This window comes from Oreochromis aureus, linkage group 17 (genome assembly GCF_013358895.1).
Source record: "Oreochromis aureus strain Israel breed Guangdong linkage group 17, ZZ_aureus, whole genome shotgun sequence".
Classification (NCBI taxonomy): domain Eukaryota; kingdom Metazoa; phylum Chordata; class Actinopteri; order Cichliformes; family Cichlidae; genus Oreochromis; species Oreochromis aureus.
In genome coordinates, this window is record NC_052958.1 from 964,681 (window position 1) to 985,692 (window position 21,012).

Here is a 21,012-nt window from a genome sequence, read left to right on the forward strand (position 1 = left end):
CAAAAACACACCAGCAAGTCCACCTCTAAATGGTAAAAAAACGAGAAGATTTTTTGAATGGCCGAGTCAAAGTCCTGATGTAAATCAGACTGAGACAAAGTTCCTCCGCAGTGAAGTAAAACTCATTGCCAGTTACTGCAAACACTTGATTTCAGTTGTTGCTGCCAAGAGTGGCACAACCAGCTATTGGGTTTAGGGGGGCAGTCACTTTTCACACAGGTCCAGGTAGGATTGAATAACTTTTTCCAACAATAAATAAAATCATCATTCCTCATATAAAAGTACATTTTGTATTTAGACGCATTATTTTTATATCATATTAGAATTCGAAAGTCTGATGATCTGAAACACAGAAGTGTGACAAATATGCAAACAACGACAAAAAAAAGAAATCCGGGTCAAATACTTTTTCACAGCTCTGCATGTGATTAATCACAAAGTCGTTTGGTAGTAAGCATCATCGATTAATAACAAAGGCCAAATGTGGTCCCTGCTGTTTAATTAGTGAGTGAAGCCTGTCTGAAGTCTGACACGGCGCTTGGTGACTCGGCCGTGTCAGGTTAACGGGACCCTGGAGCTGCTACGTGGCAGATTTTTTAAACCTTGGAAATACAAATTTCAAATCAGGGTCACTGAAATAATGAGATCATTAAGTAGCTGCCTTTGGACCCACTAACACAGAGGGACCTGAATGAGCACATTAGGCCTCTACAGCCTTCAGTTGATGGAATTTCTGCCTTTACCCCATTTTTTGATTTTATGCTGAACATTTTCATGTCTTCCCACGAATGATACCTCTGTTAGTGGGTAACACAGAGATGAAGCCCTCTTCAAGGCCCTTTAATAATATTTTAGTTTATGTTTACATGCAGCTGGGAGGCCCAACCGGAGCTCACTGCAGGAGAAAAGGAAGATTTCGTTTTTTCAGTCTGATTAGAAAATTAGTTTTGTTTTTTGTCTATTTCTTAGCAGCTAAAATGCCATTATCTGTACTGCTTATCTTATTGTTGCCTACATGTCTGATACCTCGGCTTTTCCTGCTGCTTTGCTTGTCGTGTGGACGTGAATCCAAAAGCCAGCACCCCGAGGCAGAGACTCGGTTGTATTTGGGATTTTCCAGGTTCCAGCTATGTCTGTCCTGCCGTCACAGGCAGAGACGGCCGCCACGGCTCTAGGACTGAGCCACAGCCAGAGTATTGACATACCCGTGCGGACACATGTCGTTCTCGGACACGCAGTGGGAGAACTGGGCCGGGTTGCTGCCGCCAGCCAGCCTGCGGACTCCACGGAACGCCACACACTGCTCCAGCAGCTCCAGCAGCTTACAGGCCAAAAAGAAGATGTTTTTGAACATGAACACCGACACCGGCATCTTGTAGATGTAGACCTGGAAACACCTGACCACCAGCAGGGGCGCATTAACCACCAGGCCCGTGGAGAAACGGGCCCACAGCCACCTGCAGCGCAGCTCGGACGCCGTGAGCTCATACAGCCAGACCACCGGCACGGCCAGGGCCACAAAGTACACCGAGATCACGGTGTACTTCAGGTAAAGCGTGGGGATCTCGTTCCTTAGCAGCATCTCCACCAGCGTGAAGCTGTCCAGCAGGTCCAGACAGGTGCCCATGAAGCAGCTCTGGGAGTGGTGCCGCGTCGAACCGTTCAGGTCCTCGATGATGGAGTTGATGAGGCAGAAGAGCAGCGGCGCAGACAGCAGCATGACGATTTTGAAGCCGGTCGCTCCGAACGGGACCTTTAACGTGATCAGCTCCAGGATGGAGGTCTCCAGGATGAGCACCACCTTAGGGGTGCAGGCGATGACGTAGATGAGCCATGCAAGGTAGGCGTAGGTGAACTCTCCGAGGTTGCAGCCGAAAATGGAGCTTTTCTGGTGAAAGCCGCAGGCCCGCTCCCTCTTACTCCGGGCGTTCTTCATGAAGAAAATCCCCCAGCCCGAAATCACCACGAGGTCCGTGGCTATCCACGAGCACCAGTACAGGTCCGTGAAGATGATGAGGTAGAAATCCAGAACGCCGCCCTGGAAGATGAGGAGGAGGAAGCACAGCGCCTTGTACAGCATGCTCCTCTTGGATTTGTGCGCCAGCAGGGGAGCGGTCTGCACGAACTCCCCTGATGTCATGATGCTGGCGGCGGCTGCGGATGAGGTGACCAGGGCCTGGATGCTGCCGCTGTCCTCCGGGATGATGCTGCCGCTGGTGGTCTGGGTGTCGCGGCTCCTGCTTAGCTGGCCGTCTTCGGAGGAAAAGGAGAGGGGGGAGTTGGGGCAATCGCTCGCTTCGGGTGGGAAATAATCGGCCTTCGGATTGTCTTTTGCAGTTTCAGTGACCATTGTATTTGCGCGGTCGCCTCCCTCTCAGCTGTTTTCTTCCTTCCAGCTGCCTTAAAGGTGGAGAGAAACAGCCAGGCGCAAAGAAAGGCACGGACTTCTGGAACGGATTCCATCCTTCCTCTGCTTTTGCGCTCATTTTCATTCGTTTCTCACACATTTTCACGTCTAAGAATGTAAAAGTAGTAGTTTGCGGTTGAAAATGTTTTGATTGCTGTGTAGTTGCTGTTAGTTTCGGTTTATCAGATCATGTGCTGCCATTGGGTCAGATCAGGCGTCAATGTTCGCCCGAGCCCAGTCCCCTCTCCATCAGGTGCACGCTGAACACTAACACGCGTGTAAGAACAAAACTGAATATGAATCCTTTTTAAAGACCAGAGACCTCTTTAATCCGAATGGAGGATTTCAGATCACACCTACATTTTGGAGCATCAACAAACAGACATATTCCGAGCAAACAGCACTGGAGTTCCTTCTAAAGCAACAGTCTGTGTCAAGCCGCCCATCACGGCTGGACGGGCCCGCTCCGCTCCTCCCTCCCTCCCCCTTTTTAACCAAGATGATCACATTTTACCATTTGACCCGAGTTGCAGAGGAGTGCAAAGGAGCCGAAATGTTAATGAAGAGGGACGTTTGTCACAGCTGTTTCTTCCTTACTGATTTATGGTCTTACTCCTGTGAGTAAACAGTATATCTGATAAAACACTGAAAAGACTCCAGCAGCGTTTCTTTGACTCCACTTTCACTTCACGGTGGGGATGGTGACACTGTGGCCATCTCTCCCGGGATGAATCCCTGACAGAGCAGATCAGGTCTTTGGTTACTCTCTTCCTCGTATACAAAATCTATTAAATTGTGAACTGAGTTAAATTCAGATCTAAACATTATGTAAAGAAAAACAGATTTTTTATTGTTGATATCAACTTCATTTTAAATTTCCATCAGCTTAGTTTTTTCTTCTGTTCAAATATGATGTTGATTGAACTTAAATCAACCAAATGTTCAGTCGTCTGATTCCTCTTCAAATTTGTTTTAAAGTGCTTCAGTTATATATACTGATTATTATATATATACACCTCTACATATCACTGCTGTCAGCTTCATTATTTAAATAAATACAAGCTGATCATTTACATGGAAAAGTGGAAAGGTGTTTATTATTAAGGGGAAATAAATGCAAACCTACCTGGCCCTGTGTGAAAAGTGACTGCCCCCCGGAACCTATTAACTGGTTGTGTCACTCTCTGCAGTAACAACTGAAGTCAAGTGTTTGCAATAACTGGCAATGAGTTTTACTTCACTGCGGAGGAACTTTGTCCCTCTCCGCTTTCAGCTCCCCCTCTCTGCTCGCAGAATTGTTGTAATTAGGTCCTGCACCAGTGTCTCAGTTGGATTCAGCTCAGGACTTTGACCAGGCCACTCCAAAGTCTTCATTTTTGTTTTTCTTAAGCCAATCAGAGGTGAACTCACTGCTGTGGTTTGGATCATTGTCCTGTTGCAGAACACAAGGTCACAATCAGATGTTGGGACGTTCTCCTTCAGGATGTTTTGGTCGACGGCAGAATTTGTGGCTCCATTTCCCACAAAACAGCATCAGGCCGTCACACTACCACCACCGTATTTTACTGTTGGCATGATGCTCCTTTTCTGAAATGTTATTTTTAACGCCAGATGTAACGGGACACACACCTTCCAAAAAGTTTAACTTAACTCTGTTCAGTCCACAGAGTATTTTCCCAAAAGTCTCAGGGGTCATCAGGATGACCTTTATGTTCCTGTTGCTCAGCAGTGGTTTTTATCTTCGAGCTCTGCCATGCGGGACATGTTTCTTATGATGGAGCCATGAACACTGACTTTAACTGAGGCAAGTGAGGCCTGCAGTTCTGTGGATGTTGTTCTGGGGACTCTTCTGACTTTTGTGACCTCTTGGATGAGTCGATGCTGCGCGCTGTAATTTTGGCCAGCTGGCCAAAAAGTAAAAATTAAAAAAAAGCTTTCCTAAATAAAGGTTTCATATGCCTTTGGGTGTGGCAAGGAGGTTACGAAATGATCGATATACAACCGTAAACTATCTGTTATTTGGGACAAATTCATTACAACAGCACATGAAAAGAAGCCTGTGGAAACTCCCAGTTTCAATCTCCACACAAAAAGGGCCATACGAGTTTGACCAGCAGCTGGTTTACACATTTAGCACTATCGGGAAAATTTATTAGAATTTCAACGACATTTTTAAACGTCACAGAACTGAAGGAATTCTTCACCGAAGACCGTTCAAGAATTCCAGCAAGCAGCGACGTCGAGCACAGACTGGAGGACAATTATCCAAAACACATGAAAGTAAAGCTAAATGAGAGGTTGTTGTTTTAATCCCACAAGAAATGACAAAGGCTGAAATTTGTTGTTCTTAAAAACAACTACTAATCAGAATCTTTAGTAAAGCTGACAGGATCCATGAACAAAGTCGACACAGCAGAGAGCTTTTTAAACTTTAATGTCAAGTTAAGATGGATGGCTGTGGAACATTGAAAACACTCATTTCAGTATAAACATATGCATTCCAGTGGCATTCAACAAGTCAGCACCAGCTGTCAGGAGTGTGTGGGTCAGCGTCTCAGCATCAAGGCTTACTGAAGTCCGTTTGAGCTCAAGCAGTGACTTTCGAGCTGGTTCTGGGGAGGGCTTGCTCTGTGGTACCTCAAGTCCCCGGAGTTGGGGTTAGAGGGTGGTAGTTTTCAAAAGTGTCCGTGCTTACATCATTTATTTGACTGATACTGCAGTTTGCACATGTACGGGGCAAATATTCTCCTTATGTCCAAATACAGGTGAACACCCACAGACTGCGTCGTTGCGTGCACGGGGTTAGCAGATGCTTCACTTACTGAGCAGCTCACGAACTCTGTCCACTAGTGGCTTAGACACATAACTGGGGCTTGCATTTTGTTCAGTAGTACTGCTGTAACAGTGAGAATCACATTGGGCGATCACATTGATGTGTCAGAGAGATTTGAGCTCAAAGTCTCAGGTGAGAAACAGGTTACATGGAGACTCAGGAGGAGGGTTTCCTGAAGAACGCCCGACGCCCAAACCTTTGTTCAGCTGCCATCAGTCACAATGTGGACCTAATTTGTTCCATACAACACAAACTCCTTTGTTTTCTTTGAGTTTTTGGAGCTGTTCAATAAGTGAAGCCTGACAGTAACAAAGACGCCCATCCTGCATCAGGGCACTTTAGTTCATCGTCGGATTTTCTACAGTTTATTGTTGAGGTATAAAATGCTTTAATGGCGTGAACTGTGGCAAATATGTCGCAGTGGAAGATGTCGGTCGTTACGGTCAATTTATTAACCATCAGCACAATATATTTGCCATCGTCAGCGTTCATAAACAAAAAGTTCGGATCTTCAAAAACCATCTATAAAATCTTACAACACGGCCTCACGATTACAGTAAATGGTGCCGAGTAAGCTCGAGTGCATCTGTAAAGTCTCAGGATTATGTACAAACACCTGGCTAGATAAGAAGTCAAACCCTCACCCACAAATAAACTTGACAATTTTTATTATTTGAAGAAAGTTATAATCTTTGTTAAATTTTATACCGAGTTCTTTTATCATTTCCTTTTAACATGAACCACACGAGAGAGACTCACAAGAATAAATGTCTAGAAAATGTTTAGCACGAGTGCACTGACTTGTTGGTTTTTCCTTTTTTTTGTGTTTTAAATATTTTAGAAGTTCATTATTAATGGCCTGCTTAAAGGCACTGCCACAATACAGGGGTGGAGGGAAAGCTACTGTCCATCACTCGCACAAGACAGTCCATTCTAGTGTCTAGTATATACGGGGGGGGTGAGGGGCAAAGGGTGGATGTAGGGCGTCGGTGGTTGGGGCTGCTATAGGTAAATCTCATAGAAATCGTCCAGCTCCTCGTGAAACAAGTCCCACTCGTCCTCTGAATCCGTCACCTCGTCGTCGGTTCCCGCGGCGAGAAGCATGAGGAGCATGTCGCTCAGCTCGAACGTTACCATCTCCTCGTCCTCGTTGTCGAAGGAGTCGGTGCTTTCCCGCTCGTCGAGGATGTCCCACAGCGGTGTTCGCCTCGAGTTCTGAAAGGAACCGGAAGAAAACGCACAAAACAAAACACACATTTGTGCTTTTAACCATATGGACAAAGTGTAGCTACATTTTCGTATTTGTATTCCACAGCTGCTTCTAATGTTTCCTGCACCATCGTTGCCTTGCAGCTACACCTCGAGTCAACCCTTCCTTTTTACTTTTAAGATAGTGGTTGTAGCTTATGAAAACTGTCTGAGCTGGTGCGTCTTATAGCTGTGACGGGGTTCTGCGTTCACTCTTGGCCGTCTCGTGACCTTTCACACTCCTACGAGCTGCTAATCCAATGCTGAAGGTTTTTCTTCCCTCTACAACGCACCAAACTGCACGTGCCCCGTCCCCCCACCGCAGACTTGCAGTGGGTGTCCAGAGCAGAAGATAAACACACTCTCCTGCCCCGCTATGATATGAAAAAGTTCAGAAAAAGTTACCCGGTTCCTGCTGTTGGATCCAGTCTGTCTTCGCTGAGGCTGAGCTTCCTCCAGCCGTCCATCAGGAAAGGCGTGCTTGTAGAAGCAGTTTGAGCCAAAGGGGCACGTTCCGCGACCCTCATCAAAGTATCGGCATGGTTTACTTCTGGAGAAGGCAAAGAGGAAACCAGAGAATAAAGATGCCGTCTGGATAGCTCACACCAGGAAAGCCCCACAGCAGGGGAATCGAGCAAGCTAAAATCCTTTTTTTAGTTTCCGATCACGACTCCCCACACTGTGCACTCACCATCCCACTGCTGCGACTCTGATCACAGCTTCCTATTCAAAAGTCTGCCTTCTTCATCCTGCAGGATTTAACTTGCTGTCACCGGCCAGCTGCAGAGGCTTAGTTATAATAAGTGCCTTTTAAAGATTCAGCTTCAGTCCTGCGCTACTCCATTATCATTTAGTTTAGTCAAAACTAAAGATGAACAACAACAACTTTGTCTCAGCGTCTTTGTGTCACCGTTTTCCACACTATACAATATGTCGTGTATACATCAGATGGTGCGACGCCTTGCTGCAGCAGCGATGCTCTTTAGTGAGTGTGGGCGTGTCATGCAAACCCTACCCCATGCCGTCTTTGTATTTCTGGATGAGTTTCTGCTTGTCGTCCTTATCTTCCACCCAGTACTCACTTGGGATGACAAAATTGGATGTGATTCGACACTCTGGACAAGACCTGCCCCAAAAAAAGACAAACAAGATCTTGTTGTTTTGACCGAGTCTCACATATTTGTTGGGGTCATTATCTCACAATGTAAAGTGGCTTTAAGTGACTATTGTTGTGATTACGAGCTATATAAATAAAATGGAACCAAATAAAACACTGGAAGTTCCTTTTAACAACCAAACATGCACTCACACTCCGATGGATGTCCAAGTGTCTTTGGTTAGGCACGCTACCAAGGACACGTGGACGTGTGGACTAGAACAACTGGGGATCAAACCATCACCCTTTTGGTTCAGACAACCTGCTCCACCTCCTGAGAGAAGGGTTAGCAGTCAGACCTAGGCTAGTGTTTATCAGCTAAGTCGTCATGTCGTATTGAAAGAGGTGATGTGTGTTTTCTTGACAGATCTGCGGTGAACCTGATGTTTTCTATGAGCATCGTTTTTCCTAATAATATTTTTGCATTTCACTTTATGCAGATACAGATATTCAAAGAGCCTTTAAAAGAGTAGACACTCGAGTGTGTGAGTTGGCTGTAGCTCAGGAGGTGGAGCAGCTCATCTCGGTTTGATCCCTGGCTGCTCCAGTCTGCATGCCAAAAATCCTCACGCTCGCATCCTTGCTATGAATGAGTGAATGAAGCAAGTTGTATAAAGTGCTTTGACTGCTCAGGTAGAGGAGAAAAGCGCTACAAGAACCATTTACAATGGCTGGAAATGTCTACCCTAACCAGCCGTGAAACAACAAGCGCCGATGTCCTACAGACTCTTACTCCACACCTACAATGTCACTTCTACTTTCTTTCCAAGGCAATAACAGACTGAAGCACTTACTTGATGATTTTGCTCTCAAACTGCTTGGCACTCCTCCACTTGCGAATGCACTTCAGACAGTAGCAGTGGTTGCAGTTGGAGAGGATGCCAAAACGGCGCTCGCTAAGGTTGACCTTCTCAAACACCACCTCCATACACACGCCGCACATCATGTCCTTGCTACGCTGGATGGCAAATGATATCTCCATGTCTTTCTCATGGGCTTCAATGCATGCCTAAAACAGGGAATGACCTTCAGTAAGCTGAAGATCTGAAGAATCAACACAACTGAGAGGCATTCACTGCATGTAGAACATTTCTGGGCTTTAATCAGCTTCTTGTAAATTGGGTGTTGTTGTTTTGTCAGACTGCATTCAGGCAGGAGTAACACAGACAGATCCAAAGGACGGGTTGAAGGAATCTTGAAAAGAAATCCATGGGAAGAGTCGCAAATAAGGCAGCTGCCCCATTAACACACACTCATGGGCACGACCGTCGGTGTGAGTCTGGGATTTTAATGATTTCTTTAAATTGTTCGTTTTCCAGGGTGGAGGGGATCGCTAATAAACAACAACTGGAAACACAAGTTTAAATTTATATTTTAAACCCACACAAGCTCAAATACATATATGCCCACCTATGGTTAGTGAAATGTCCCCTTTAAAGCCCACCACAGAAGCAGAGCTTATCTTTATGTTTTTACATGATGCCATTTTTGGGAGCAAGTTACTGTACATCAATACAACTGTTATATCCCCAAATTTTGATAATATGTATGCATTAAGCCCATAGTAACTACATAAATTGCAAAAAAGTGCAATAAACTACAAAAAAATTGAAAATCGTTTTTTGCACATATTTCTAGTTAGAGAAACTTCAGAGGTTTATCCCTCAAAACTGTAAATGCAAAAAAGTTGCGCAAACCGCAGGAAATTTATTTTGAGCGTCTTCATAGTTTCATTTTTAGGATACACTAATTTTTATCAACTGCAGGACAAATGAAAATAAATACTGTTTTGCACAATTTGCAAAAAAACCAGCATCAAAATAAAGGATTTCCAACAGTGCAGCCTCCCAGAAACCACACAGAGGCACAAAGTCAAACACGGCTTTTAAAAACACCCTGTAGGGGGAAAAAACTACATTTCCCACAAAAAAATGACGCTTCCGGTTTTCGCAGGTAATGCCAGACATGCGCTAGTTCGCGCTGACATTTATTCTAATGTAGGAAATGCTATGAACAGCCGATCAGATCAGATGTTTCTGGATTATAATGTTTTTGTTGTTGTCAGCGCTTTTTACACGATTTTTGCAAAGCCGTTTGTGGAAGCAAACTGCAACCCGGGACAAGCTGAATCCATGTTACATAAGTACAACTCCTCCAGTTTCACATGCAAAAAAATAACATAAATAATTGCACTAGCTTATGTGGTTGCAATTCCACCGGGATTTAAAAATGGGGCGTGCACGCCCCGATGGGCTTAAAGGGTTAAGTAAGGTGCATCTCAAAGAGTTTTGGTTTCCATCATCGAGTTTGTGCAATAAAATTATTGCACAAACTCTGTGATGGAATTTGTGAGCCACCAGCAGGCTGTGCTGTAACTGTTACCTTGGTATGCTCTGAGCGCTGAGTGTTGTCAGTGGGGTGGAGCACCTGGAGGCCACACATGTCACATACATCGCCATGGAGATAAGCACAGTTGATTCCATAGCGACACTCTCCAACAGCAGCGTATGGACAGAGCTGCTTCCTCAAATCTTCGTTGTCCAGCGCAGGATCACGGTCAAACTCCTCAATGAGAGGGACTGTGCTCTCCACAGTCACTGGCTCAGCTGGACACACACGCACAGACACGCACAGACACGCACAGACACGCACAGACACGCAACAACTGAAGTTGCTCTGTGTTTTCAGATGGAGCACAGCATCATTAAAGTGGAGCATTTTGAGCTTCACATTCTTTGCATGTTCACAGTTTTTCCTGGAGCTCATCCAAACCATCACAGGCTGAGAGGCTGGGTGCACCCTGAACAGCTGCGTCCATTATAAGCGAGACCTTCAAACGCCTTTAACTCAAATGTTTTTTGTTTTCATTTTAATTAAACTTTAATGCCAGCAGCAAGTCTGTCACTGGCAGCACCTTTCATAAGAGTGGGTACGTGGGCAAAAGGGCTCCACGTGTGCTACAATCAGCTGATTTCAGTTTGTGTGCACTGGAGGAGGAAATGGTGGCGGTGCAATCTAAAGCGTGGATATAAGGACAATGCATGAGAGTAAAATGCAAAGTGCGTCGAGGACAGAAACAACTGCATTATGCTGCTAACACAACTTCAGAGTTTTGCAAGCAGGCTAACGCAAGAATGCCAACCCAGCAGCCAGACCCTGAACTTCAGTGGGTAACAAACTGATGAGCAGACGAGGTCGCAGCCTCCATTTCTGCTTCTAAGTCTCTGTGTGCTGGTTCTTATCTGTGCTGTGTGTTCACACCCAAATACTCAGAAACTTTATTGGTGGTTGGTGTGTGCTCCTGTAGCCTGGAGGTTTATATTGTTTGTAATTACAAGTCAACAAATTTCAGGTCATTTTTTTTGAGAAACTCAAAAATAATATAAGTAATAAAACAAATTACTTTCTCCTGGGAGTAATTAAGTATTGTACTGCAATCCTTATAAGAAATGTCTGCTCTTTAATATGTGTAATATATTACTTTTGATTAACGACTCCAACACTGATCAAAACAAAGAGGTGAAATGCCTCCAACATGCACAAACATTTGACCCACGACATGCAATTAACTTGCACAGACGTAATGTTTGCATAGCTTAGCTATGAGAAACCCATGAGAATCAATAAGAGCACTGATAAGAAATCAAATCAATAAGCATTATCGATGGATATGGATAACGGAATCTGAAACGCTAAATTCTTATCAATTCCCATCCCTAGCAGTCTACAGCAGTTTAATTTGTTTGAGTCCTGCTACAAAGCATATTTTTTATTTTTTACATCTCTCATTAACGGTGTTGACTTAACTTAGACCCAACAGGCTACGCCGCCTTCAGTCTCAAACGTTTGCTGTGGCTCCACACACACATTATTTGGGTTTAAATGTCAGGAAAACAAAACATCGATGTGACAACATGTGTGAATAATTAAAAGATGTTTCCACCATAACAGCAAAAGCGTCAGCATTAGTATGCATCGTGACGTTATCAATCCTGACTGCTCACCACGTCCACAGTAGGGCTGTCCTGGAACAAACTCTGCAGCATTGACCCAGTCAGGCACCACTGGTCCAGGCGTCGGCCCACTGGGTTCAGGATCTGCTGGACTGGGCAGCGAGACGGAGGCGAGCGGCAGCGTCTGGGAGGCTGGCAGTTCCTCGTTCTTTACTGGTTTAGAGTGTTCAAACCTGGAGAACAACAACATCACACCAGGACTGTTACAATGTAACAGTATACAAACAACACATCACTTCTTAACATTATGTTACATTAATCAGAAAGTTCAGTCTTGGCTCCTCGTATGTTAAAGTATGGACAAGACTCAAGAGTTGTTCCTGATGCATTCATCTAAGGGTGGAGCACCCACTCCGAGTCTGGGACAAGTCGCTGCCCCAAGTGGAGGAGCTTAATAACAATATACCAGGTTTAGACATTCACATAATTAAATTCAGGCGTTCCATCACTTCTGGGGTCACAGGTGTATAAAATCAAGCAGCTAGGCCTGCAGACTGCTTCCACAAACATCTGTGAAAGAATGGGTCGTTCTCAGGAGCGCCGTGAATTCTAGCATGGTACCGTGATGGGAGGTCACCTGTGCAAGAGTCTAATCAGCAAATTTCATTGTTACTACAGTGGCATCATAACAACATGGACGCGATTGGAAATGACAGCAACTCAGCCACAAAGTGGTCGGTAGGGCTACAACTAAAATAATTCTGGCATCCAACTAATCTGCCAATTTGTCTTTGATTAGTCAACGATTATTTCACTCTCTCTCATCTCCGCTTCCTGTGGACAAACCTGCTGTTCTAGTCGCCAGTACCTCACCTGCTCAAGTCCACCCACCTGTGAGGATCAGCCTGTCGTCTCGTCCCACAGCAAATTAGAATAATCATCCCGGAAACATCAATTTGAAAATAGTCGAATGTATTTTAAATATTACTTAATGGGATGGTCAGAATAAAAAAAAAAAAAAAAAAAAAAAAAAACTCAGGTTATACAAATTAAAGTGCTAGTAATATAAAAAAAAAGGTGCAAACAGGAACTAAAACGGCTTCTGTCCAAAAGTTTTTCCAGTCCAAAACAACAAGTTTCCAAAGTTCAGGAATCTCGATTGCAGTGGAGAAGTTCTGGAGTGAGGCTCGCTCTCTTTGAGGCGATGTTCCCAGCTGCTGATGATAAAGATGCTCAGTCACGACTTCAGCCATTTGAGAGGTGCACGAGCCTCTTTACAGGACAAACTCATCTATACGCCTGTGCTTCATACTAACAGAACAGAATTAGAAAAGACTGTTACTACTCACATCATCATTTCTCAGACGGTGCAGTGTTCAATTAAACTGTCTAATAAGTAAACAACTGATTTAATCAATGAAATACATAACTAAATAAATACGTTATGAATTTAAACCTTTTTTTTAAAAATTATTGATATGGTTCAACCCACAGATTAGCCTCCTAGCATTAGCCCTGGTGGTGGGCCATATTTAAAAGGGGAGTAAATAAATAAATAAAGCAGCGTCAGGGCACGCTGACACACACAGCACGCAGAGGTCACCAACTTTCTGCTGAGTCAGTCACTACAGACCTCCAAACTGATGGTCTTCAGATTAACCCACGAACCGTGCGCAGCGAGTTTCATGGAATGGGGTTCATAGGGCGAGCAACAGCATCAAGCCTTACATTACAAGTGCAATGCAGTGGTGTAAAACACGTGCTTCCACGTGTGTGTTCTCTGGAGTGACGAATCACTCTAGGGTCCAGCAATCCGATGGACCAGTCTGGATTTGGCAGGAGAACGGTACCTGTCTGACTGCAAATGTAAAGGTGTGTGTGTGTGTGTGTGTGTGTGTGTGTGTGTGTGTGTGTGTGTGTGTGTGTGTGTGTGTGTGTCAGACATCAGTGTCTGACCTCGCTTCTGGAAGAACGGTCAAAAATTCCCATATTCCATAAAGCTTGTAGAAGGCCTTCCCAGAGGAGTTGAAGCTGTTATGGTTGCAAAGGAAGGATGGACATTGAAGCCTATAGATTAAGAACAGGATGTCAGTCAAGGAGACAAGTGAATCCATTTGGCAGTATAGTTTCTCTCATTCTCCCATCCTGGTCACACGTGGTGGGAGAACAGAGAGCTGAGAGGTACTGCTCAAGCTCTGGGTACTGACCGAAGGACTGAGGTCACAGTTAAAAGTGCCGTTAATATTTTCCATCACAGCAGACGCGTAACATCCGTGGTTCCTTTCATTAAAAATATTTGTTGGACTGTATATTTTTAACGCCGCTGTTCACACTGGCTGTTTATTTTCACTGGAAAAATTTGAGAGATTAATTTTTTTAACAAGCTTGATTTTTTTTCCTGAGTTTTAGATCCAAATAAACAGAGCTGACCAATCAGATCACCTCATGTGGCAAAACGTGTGCTTGTAGCTCAAAACAACACAGCAAATGTAACTATGTTGGAGTCTGTGCATGGATGAACATGAGGGGTTGGTGGGAGTGGGAGGGACTACAGATCCAGGTAAATGGTACGAGATTCATGCTGCACAGCAAGTCGTCTTCCTCAGACGTTCTAATGGGGGAGAAACAATCATCAGTATCCTTCTCTTCTACCTGACATGCTTGTTTCTGTGCAAGTGTATCAGGTAGGAGGATGCACTGCTTCTGATTTATGTTGTAGACGTGTGTTGTTTAGTTGAACTGTCCCATTAGCAGTTTCTTAACTTTCAAAACTTCACATGTTCAAGTCTGTGATGCCTGTAAAAATATTACACCACCCTTCACAGTGCAGAAATGTTCAAAACTAAATGTTCCACTGTAACAGTTTTATACAGGGTGTACCCTGGATAGGCTCCAGCACCTCCACAATCCTGAAATGGACACACAATCAAGAAACAGATGGACAGGACTGTGTTCTGTCTCCTGAGAAAAAATGCCGAGGACACCATTTGATAAATCTCCGTTATACTTTGTTTGGTATCCATTTTAAACACATTTGGGGTGGCTGTAGCTCAGGTAGCAGAGCAGGTCAGCCACTAATCAGAAGGTCAGTGGTTCGATCCCAGGCTGCATGCCAAATATCCTTGGGCAAGAGACTAACCCCATGTTTGCCTACTGGTGGTGGTCAGAGGGCCCGGTGGCGCCAGTGTCCGGCAGCCTCGCCTCTGTCAGTGCGCCCCAGGGTGGCTGTGGCTACAATGTAGCTTACCATTGCCAGTGTGTGAATGTGTGGATGACTGAAGGCAGTGTAAAGCGCTTTGGGGTCCTTAGGGACTGAGTAAAGCGCCATACAAATGGAGGCCATTTTGATATTCGTGTTTATCCGATCTTTTACTGATCCATTAAACTGATGTGGGGAGTGTTTGTTAATTAATGCGTGTTATTAGTCAACTTCATTATAACCGACGGCTAAAGAAGATCAAAGATTCTAAGTGTTCAACAATCCCAACTCTAAAAATACTGCCAGGGGCCCGAGGCACCCCTCAGTCTACTAGCAGATGTACCTGTGGTGTCAGTTTCAAAATCCTACGTCGCCTTGTTCTCAAGTTATTGCATTCACAACATTTTTTAGAAAACGTGACCCCCCTTCTTGAGGTCAAGGTCACTGAGATTCAAACTTGTCCACAATTCTTCGTAGACACTCCAATGTTATCAATTTAAAACTGTTCTCCATTCAGAAACATGTTCACGCTGCCCACCTGCCCAGGTGATGACAATACTCCATCAGCCTTTTACAACAGGGGTAACAATGTTAGGATGCCATCAACCTAGATACCCCAATGATATTTTCTTCACAATAGAATATAGAAGAAATATCACATTTTTAAATTGAGCAATGAACAGTAATAATTGTTTAAAGTTGATGGCAGCAACACATCAGAATCAGACTCTTAATGTGGTTGCAGCATTAAAAGACTGAAGAACTAAACTGAGGAATTCTCTCAGTGCAAAAAACGACCGTCACTCAAATTCAACTTAAGCTAAGAAAAAGAAAACTGTTAAATGTGCAGATTCTTATACAGCACTTTACTCTCCCACAGCGTCATACAACATCCCACACTCACCCATTCACACAAGCACTTTCTTCTTGCTTTAAGTGCTTTCTCGCCAACACTCACACACATTCACACTCCGATGGATGCAGCGGAGAGCAACTTGGGGTTAATATCTTACAAAGGCTATTTGGCATATAGACTGGGGGAGCCAGGGATCGAACCACCAACCTTCCGATCAGTAGATGACCTGCTCTACCTCCTTAGATAGATACAGTGGCAGCAGCTGGCTGGCAAACAAACAATTCCATTTTGCACTAGTCCCCATTTGCCGGTGTTAATGTAAATACCAACAGTGTAAACATTGTACATAAAAGGTCATTTTGGATCTGATTGTCTTTAACTTAGCAGCATCCAGGATGGTGATGGCTGAGGGACAAGAGCTCTCATGAAGGATTTTATTCATGTTCTTGAGATAATCTGAGCTTTGTGGTTCTTTAAGTAAGGGGAGCCAGCAGCCAGCTATCCCCTGGGCAACATATGTAAGCCCGTGGAGCCCTTTCTTCTGTGCAGCTGGAGATCCATGCACAGAGACAGTAGGTATACTCTACTGTGCACCCAAAGAAGGACACCAACAGTTTTCTCAGGGATGTTATTCTTTCTTACATTTGCCTCCCTGTAACACCATCTAGCCTTTGCAAGAGCAAGAAGTAAAAGTGCAGAATGTGACTTCTACAGCGAGATCTAAAACTCTTAATTAAATTATTGCCCTATCATAACTGGGACAGAGATCACAAGGTAAACATGACTTTGAATGAAAGCAGGCCATTTCTAAACCTCACACACACTTTCCATTTCATAATTTGTTAGAATTAAACGTCCCTGTGGCTCTCCTTTTACCTGTGTTCAAAATTGCATAAACTCAGTCCTACCTGTGCTATCTCTGAACAACTAGGTGTGCATGCATCAGGTACAAATCATGCACCTTGACTCAATGTGGGCTCAATATGGCATCATCCTGCTTTTCTGGTGCTTTCTTTTGTCATTTTCTTAACCATTTACTGAGTAAATCTTAATTACCAGCACATTTCCTGCTTTGTTATTTTATGCATCTTTTTCTCCCCTTGCTTGTTTTTTTTCTCCTTTATGTTAAGGCTAGCTCAGAGCACAAGCAGACTATTCCTAGACTGTGGAGTGTTGAATAAGTGGGGAGGGGAGGGCACTGTGCTGAGGCAATGCATAAAGAAATGAGAGGAGGGAGCTGCAGCACAGTGAACCTGGGGAACCCAGCAACAGAGAGAAACAGACACACAGAGATGGAGCATTATGCAATTGCCATGCAGGCTGCAGTGCACCCTGTCTGGCCCTGGGGGCCGCAGAAGAGAAAGCAGCAGAGAGACAGACACAGTGAAAGAACAAAACAGAGTGCATCACAATAGATAGAGCCCAGGGAATTCAACCTTAATAAACCCCCACAGCGAGAGTCTTTCTCTGGACTTTCAATGCAGGGTGCAAAGGCCTGTGGAGCCTCCAAAATAACGAGAGCACGTCCATGGTGCAGCTCAATCACAGGTAGGGAGGAACGTGACTTAACAACAACAACAACAACACACACAACAGTAACTCAGTACTACATAGCAAAGTGAAGGCTTCATAAAGGCAAACATGCTATTAAAGAAAGATGCGAGTGTGTGTGAAACCACTGAGTCCCTGCTGCTGCTGGGGTCCTCAGACTGACTCACCAGCGAAGAGGATCTAACTGGAGCAAACACTGTCTCTGCTGATTGTCTGAGGACTTGACTGGGAGCCTAATCCACTTTTCAAAAAGACCTCTGCATGTTTGAGCCTCGTTAGTATGTATGCATGTTGTTGTTTACTAATATAATACAAACATGCTGTGTGCTAAAACAAAGCAGGGTTGAAACAATCTTCACCTTCTTAACAAAGGTTTTGGTCTGTACAACTGTGTTTTCATTAAAACTGAGAAGAATAGAAGTGCCAAGAAACATTTGTATATTGTTGTATATTTTGTTTATATTTCGCTGCTAAACCAATGAAGAGCTGCTCATCTCTTTCATTCTTTCTGCAACAGTAAGAATAAATAATAACTTGTTCAATCTAAAGCAATCAGAACGCTGCGGAAAATTCACCATCTTCTTTTGGTCAATATAAATAATCTAATGCTTGTGTGTACTTATATATAAATAAAAAAATATTCGCTAACATTTAAATTAAAACACCCTTAGAATTGCCACAAGTCCTTCTACAAAATAAGCTACTTACAAGTCATACTCTGTCAGATTTTAATTAAATTTGTCAATGCATGTTCTAAAACTGTCATCCTACTAATCTCGGCCTCTGAAGACAGAGTCACACTGTGTGTAGCCATGTGTGTAAAATGCACAGCACGACCCAGGCACTCATTTTAAATACAAGAGTTCATCCAGTAGAGCAAAACAGCAGGTCCTCATGTGTGATTGTGACCCCTGACCCCACATAAAGCTGCCACACACACAGACCAACAACATGTTGACATTAAGGCGCAGTCTCAGGTGTCACATCTACTTGAGGGGAACACTTCTGAGAAGCCCTGCTAGCAAACCTGCTATGCTGCCACTTTTAGAAAGCAGCTCAGCTCTCAGCTGAAAACACGTTACAGGGCTGCTGCATCGCACCACGAACATGCAAGCTCAGTTTCGCTCAGGTGCACATTCCCGTTCTGGTGTCAGTTCAGTCTTTACCTGCAACGGTCCCCAAACGCGCAGTTTCCCTTCTGAAAGAATTTGCAAATCATGCTGGCAGGTTTACTGCTGGTCAGGTCATGGGAATATCGACAGTTCTCCCCTTCTTTGCACAGACCGTGCATGAAATATCTGGAAAAACAAAAGAAAATCAAAGTTTACTTAACACATTAAACAGCGCGTTTCCTTTTAGATCCCAGTATCAACGTTAAAAAGCAGCCTGCCAGTCACTTGGATGTAAGCAAATCAAATGCGTGTCGATGTCATCTTTTACTTTCATACTCATAACGCCATCGCGGTCATGTTTAAGGGACCGCGGCGCTAGCTTGGTCCGGATGTGAACCTAGCAGATGATATGACACCGAAAGGCAACAACTAGTTAAAGCCGCTGGTTTAAACGCCGATTAATTTGTTGGTTTTAATGTGAAACTACTGAGAACTGCTAGCTGAGATTAGCTTCAAAGCTTTCGTCGAGGGGCCGCTGTGTGACACTAGCTTTACAGTTCAGCGTTGCCGATCTGATTGTTGAAAGCGTAGCTAGCAGGACGGCGGCTAAACTAGCACACCAGGCTGCTGTGTGACCACAACACAGCGAACATGACAACATCACAGCTAGCTCCGCGAACAGCTGAGCGGACCCTTGAAAGACATTCCCGTCAGTCACTCACAAGCTGCCCTGGCAGCGTTATTCTGGCGTCAAACGACACGGTGTGCCATCGCCGTTTAAATGTGCTAGTTCTATTGTCTTGTCCTACCTGCAGGTTACGTGTTTTGTCCAACCGCCTGTTACTGCTGAAGCCGCCGTTGACGCTGCTGCTGCCTCCGCCATTGCTGTTTATGTTGAGAAGCTACAGCCGGATGTTCCGGACAGTTTCGCTCGAGCTCGGCATCTTTCGTTTGTGGACAATTTAAGTCGAAGTTTACCGAAAACCCGTCTCCGTGCAGACCGCTGTCCACTACGCGGCACCGTTGGCACACACTGTGAGGAGCAGACCCGCAGTGGGTTAGATGTGCAACCTTCTAAATAATCAGGATCAGTTGAAGCAAGCATCATTTCTATTAATCATGAAGAAGAACCAGGCTCGAAAGGTTCCATCAAATATTTGTGTCTGTCTGATATCATTCAATTTAACAACACAAACGTTTTAGAACACCCCAAGTTTTTTTTTATTGAAAATTATGCAGTTTAATGTCTCATTTTCCTCTGAAATGAAAGCATGGTACAAATACGCAACTGGAGTTAAAAAATAAATCATGAAATCAATTTATGGACCAAAATATCTTATAAACTTTTGACTCACCAAAGTAGCCCCCTTTGGCAGATACCAGAATCGACACTCCACATCAGTTGGTGGCGCTAATGCACCATTTTGCTGTTTGCCAACCGCCAATAAGCAATATAAAGACGAAGAATCAGCGAAACCTTCTTAGTCCCAGAGGGAAATTTAGTTGTCATTGCAGGAAATACACAAGAAACATCAAGCACTCACATAAAATGAGCGTAGAAACAGAGATATTGATATAGGTATGAATATAAATATAAAAGGACAAATATATGTTGTGGTGTACAAAGTGACAGGGTGCACTGAGGTGTGATTCATTCTGTTCCACATGTGTGGACTGGTGGGAGGGTCATGGTCCATTATCCACAGCAGATCTCACAGCTGAACACGCCCGTGGCATTCTTTCTACAATAGAAATCACCTTTGTCACCGTTCAAGCTTTCATGATCAAAATGCTCACATGTTTTGGTCACAATTAGCTTCACTGAAAACAAAAAAGCTGAAGAACACAAGTTTAGATTTCTTTAAGTTGTCATGGTCATGGCAGAATGTCTTGAGACAACTTCATTTTAAAGCTTTAGTCACTTCCTCCCCAGCTTGCCCACCTGATGCCCGTGTCCCACCCAGCCCTGCCAGGTTGGCCGCCCACAGCCTAAGCAACAAGATAAAAATCAAAGTCTTTACCACTGACTATGTTAGGTTCTTTTTAGCGTCATGAGTTGGTAATGTGTTTATTACCAATATATTTATACCATTAAACAAAGAAATCTAACACAATGAACAGAGTAAGTGGTAAAGCATCACCCGGTTACAAGAATCAGATTCATTCATTCTTACCCTGTCAAACTTTATTCTTCATTTCCCCTTTCTCTACTTCCACTTTCTTGGAATTAGAGAAAAAAGTGTTGTAAAAGTGTTCGGTTACCATTAATGTGCTGTTCGTAAGTTTCCAGGTAATTTTTTTTTAAGGTTGCAAGGCTAAGACAAGTGGCATTTTTAGTTGTGTTATTATGCAGTGTTTCTGATAATTACACTTCTGTCGCTGTAGAGAAAAATATATATATTTATATATACAATATATTTGTTTCAGCCTTTTATCCATCCAATGAACAGAGACAGTTTATGTTCAACACCAAACCTCTGCAGGTCGCTGCACAAACACAACAGCTAGCATCAGGTTACAGCCTTAAAACTGCGTATCAGATTCATTTGCCCACACAGTTCCCTCTGTAGACCAACAGGATGTATTCACTGTCATTGACTGTCAGTGGGAAGTTGTGCCTGAACAATTAAGCTCTCAGCCACAAACTACAAATAGCAGAGTTTCTATGGGGCCGTGAGGTGAGACCGCCATAAGAGG

The 21,012-nt window shown here is 43.9% G+C and overlaps 2 protein-coding genes across 2 annotated transcripts; both read right to left on the minus strand.

Moving 5' to 3' along the window:
* Positions 1-1,025: 1,025 nt before the first annotated feature.
* Positions 1,026-2,350, minus strand: tmem121b (transmembrane protein 121B). Its single transcript, XM_031726306.2, has one exon. The coding sequence runs from the start codon at positions 2,348-2,350 to the stop codon at positions 1,172-1,174; it is 1,179 nt and encodes a 392-aa protein (XP_031582166.2). The 3' UTR covers positions 1,026-1,171.
* A 2,474-nt stretch (positions 2,351-4,824) lies between these two features.
* On the minus strand, positions 4,825-19,329 carry mkrn1 (makorin, ring finger protein, 1). The gene is made up of 8 exons (XM_031726305.2): positions 19,125-19,329; positions 18,370-18,501; positions 11,649-11,830; positions 10,027-10,250; positions 8,439-8,653; positions 7,504-7,614; positions 6,894-7,038; positions 4,825-6,455 (listed from the first exon to the last, which is right to left on the minus strand). Exons 1-8 carry the CDS (start codon positions 19,196-19,198, stop codon positions 6,243-6,245), a joined length of 1,296 nt encoding a protein of 431 aa, XP_031582165.1. The 5' UTR covers positions 19,199-19,329; the 3' UTR covers positions 4,825-6,242.
* Positions 19,330-21,012: the final 1,683 nt, after the last annotated feature.